The sequence below is a fragment of the Lathyrus oleraceus genome, chromosome 5 (assembly GCF_024323335.1).
Source record: "Lathyrus oleraceus cultivar Zhongwan6 chromosome 5, CAAS_Psat_ZW6_1.0, whole genome shotgun sequence".
Lineage (NCBI taxonomy): Eukaryota > Viridiplantae > Streptophyta > Magnoliopsida > Fabales > Fabaceae > Lathyrus > Lathyrus oleraceus.
In genome coordinates, this window is record NC_066583.1 from 154043052 (window position 1) to 154045684 (window position 2633).

At 41.4% G+C, this 2633-nt stretch overlaps 1 protein-coding gene across 1 annotated transcript; it reads left to right on the plus strand.

Moving 5' to 3' along the window:
* Nucleotides 1-211: 211 nt before the first annotated feature.
* LOC127079392 (uncharacterized) lies at nucleotides 212-1987 on the plus strand. Its single transcript, XM_051019774.1, has 2 exons — nucleotides 212-1195; nucleotides 1763-1987. Exons 1-2 carry the CDS (start codon nucleotides 212-214, stop codon nucleotides 1985-1987), a joined length of 1209 nt encoding a protein of 402 aa, XP_050875731.1.
* Nucleotides 1988-2633: the final 646 nt, after the last annotated feature.

Here is a 2633-nt window from a genome sequence, read left to right on the forward strand (position 1 = left end):
ATGGCAGTTAAAAGGGAAAAATTAAGAAAATAAAAATAGTGTCTGCCCCTTTAAAAGAAAGAGCCACATTAATGATGAATCATTCCCTGGCATTGAAAAAAGTATCTATTCCCATAGCACACGCTACCTAAACGCAGCAATCTCCCTCTCCATTCATCTTCTCAGAAAAGCTCAGCTAGGGCAAAGAAACGCTTCTCAAAAGTCCCACAACATGTCCAAACATCCTTCATCATCTGGTACCAAACCCTCCCAACATTCAAAGACTCCATCCATGGAGTTTGAAGATGAAGACGTGATGGACGTCACTCCTATGTGCATGATACCGGGCGACACCACAGGTCCCTCCTCCAATACTGGAGATATGCAAGGTAATACCTCTGGTAACTCCTCTCTTCCTAAAGACATGTATTATGCTGATCGTGTAATAAGGAAACTAGTCACGAGAATTCTGAGTGAAGGGCACAAAGTTGAAGGGGTTTCTACCCCTCTATCCAGAAGGGAACCCTCTCCTGAGGGAGAACCCCATGCTGATAAAGATGATGATTCATCTAGATCAGAAAAGGAGGTTGCTGCTGAAGGGTTTTGCTATCTAGGTAAAACCCTACCTAGCAAGAAACCAAATGTGCCTCAAGAAAAGATTATTGACCTAGAGGAAGGAAGCACTAAAGGAGAGGATGATCCTTTGGTTCATCTGGTAAAACCTAGTGTAGCTGAAAAGTTGAGAACTAAGAAAGGAAAAAGTGTGGCTAAAATGAGAGCTGCTAGAGTGAAAAAGACTGCAGGTATAAGACCCTCAAAACCCTGGAGCAAGGTTGAGGTTGGGAAAAGAAAAGAAAGAGACAGCTCTGATTCTGAGGAGGATGTTAAAGACGATGTCCCAGACATCTCTCCTGCAAAAAGGCAGGTTGTTCAGGAATCTCCTGGCAAGGCTGTTGCTGTCCATCTAGACAATATCTCCTTTCATTTGGAAGATGGAGCAGCAAAGTGGAAATATGTCATTCAGAGAAGAGTAGCCATTGAAAGAGAACTTGGACAAGAAGCTGTAGAGGTAAAGGAGGTAATTGAGCTGATCAAAAATGTTGGACTCATGAAGACTGTGGTAACTCTACCCCAATGCTATGAGGGGTTGGTTAAAGAGTTTATTGTTAATATCCCTGAGGATATTCATGATAAGAATAACAGGGAGTTTTGCAAGGTATTTGTAAGGGGCAAATGTGTGAAATTCTCACCAAGTGTCATCAACAAGTTCCTAGGAAGAGGAATGGATGGAGGAGTAGATCTAGAAACCACAGACAATGAGGTCTGTAGGGTTATCACAGCTGGCCAAGTTAAGGAATGGCCTAGTAGAAATCACTTATCAGTTGGAAAGCTCAGTGTTAAATATGCCATCTTGCACAAGATTGGCTCAGCTAATTGGATTCCTACTAATCATGCCTCTACTATCTCCATCAATCTTGGAAGAATCATTCATGCAATTGGAACAAGGGTTAACTATGATTTTGGCAAGTTCATATTTGATCAAACCATTAGACATGCTTCTACAAATGCTGTGAAGTTACCCATTGCCTTCCCCTCCCTTATTTGTGGCATTACCCTGAGCCAACAACCAGGGATTCTGAGTACAAGTGACATTCCAAGCAGGAGAAAATCCCCTCTGTCCATTCATTACAAGCTGTTTGAGGGAAGTCATGTCAATGATGTCATGACATCTGCCAGAAGGGAGTCTACATCTAAAGGAAGCCTGATTGACCAACTAAAAGAGACCTGCAAAGAATTGGACAATGGTATAAGGGTGGCCAAAGCTAGAAAAGAAGCTTTAGAAGTTCTCATCTGTAGCCTGGAAAGAGAAGACATAGAGAAGGCTGGTAAGGATTCAAATGCAAGACCTAAATCCCAATCCAGTGGCAGCTCTGGAAGTTTAGAAGACTCTGAAGGTGCAGGTGAAGATACAAGTGAAGGTGAAGATGATTCTTCTTCTTCTGATTAATGGTCCCTGGCTGAATTGAAGATTGGGAGGTGTGGTGAAAGCTGCGGTGCTGATTGGAAGGCTGATGTTTTTTTTTCTGTTGTTATATTTTGTGGAAGTCCTTTTGATGCCTGTTATGTAATATTTAGGGCTCTTAAAGAGTTCCTTGAATTTGTTCATTATCTCAGCTTTCAGTTGTGTATAATGTTGGTGTGTACTGCCTGAATATTATGTTTTAACATGTTTAATGTTATAACATCTGTCCTGACATTCTCTGACAGACTAATTGACATTTATTTTGTCTAATTGGTCACCTTTGGTCAATTTTGACTAAAAAGGGGGAGAAGTGTTGATATGGAAGCAGTTGTGGAGAGATGTGTGTGGATGGACTGGAGGACAGCTATTATTAAAAGAAGTGCACAGGTGCCACAACAGAATGGTATTCTGTTTTCAGATTTCAAAGGGGATGTCTAATATGGTGTACAGGTGCTGATGTTGAAGTAGATGTCAGTATGACTTTCTGGCTGGTACAGGTGCTGGAGTTACAGTAGCTGTTATTTGAGGAATGCACAGATTGAGGGGGAGAAGAAGTACCCTTGTACATTGTGCATTTGTGTGTCTTACTAGTTGCATCCATAACTAGTAATTTTGTTGTTTGTGGCACAAA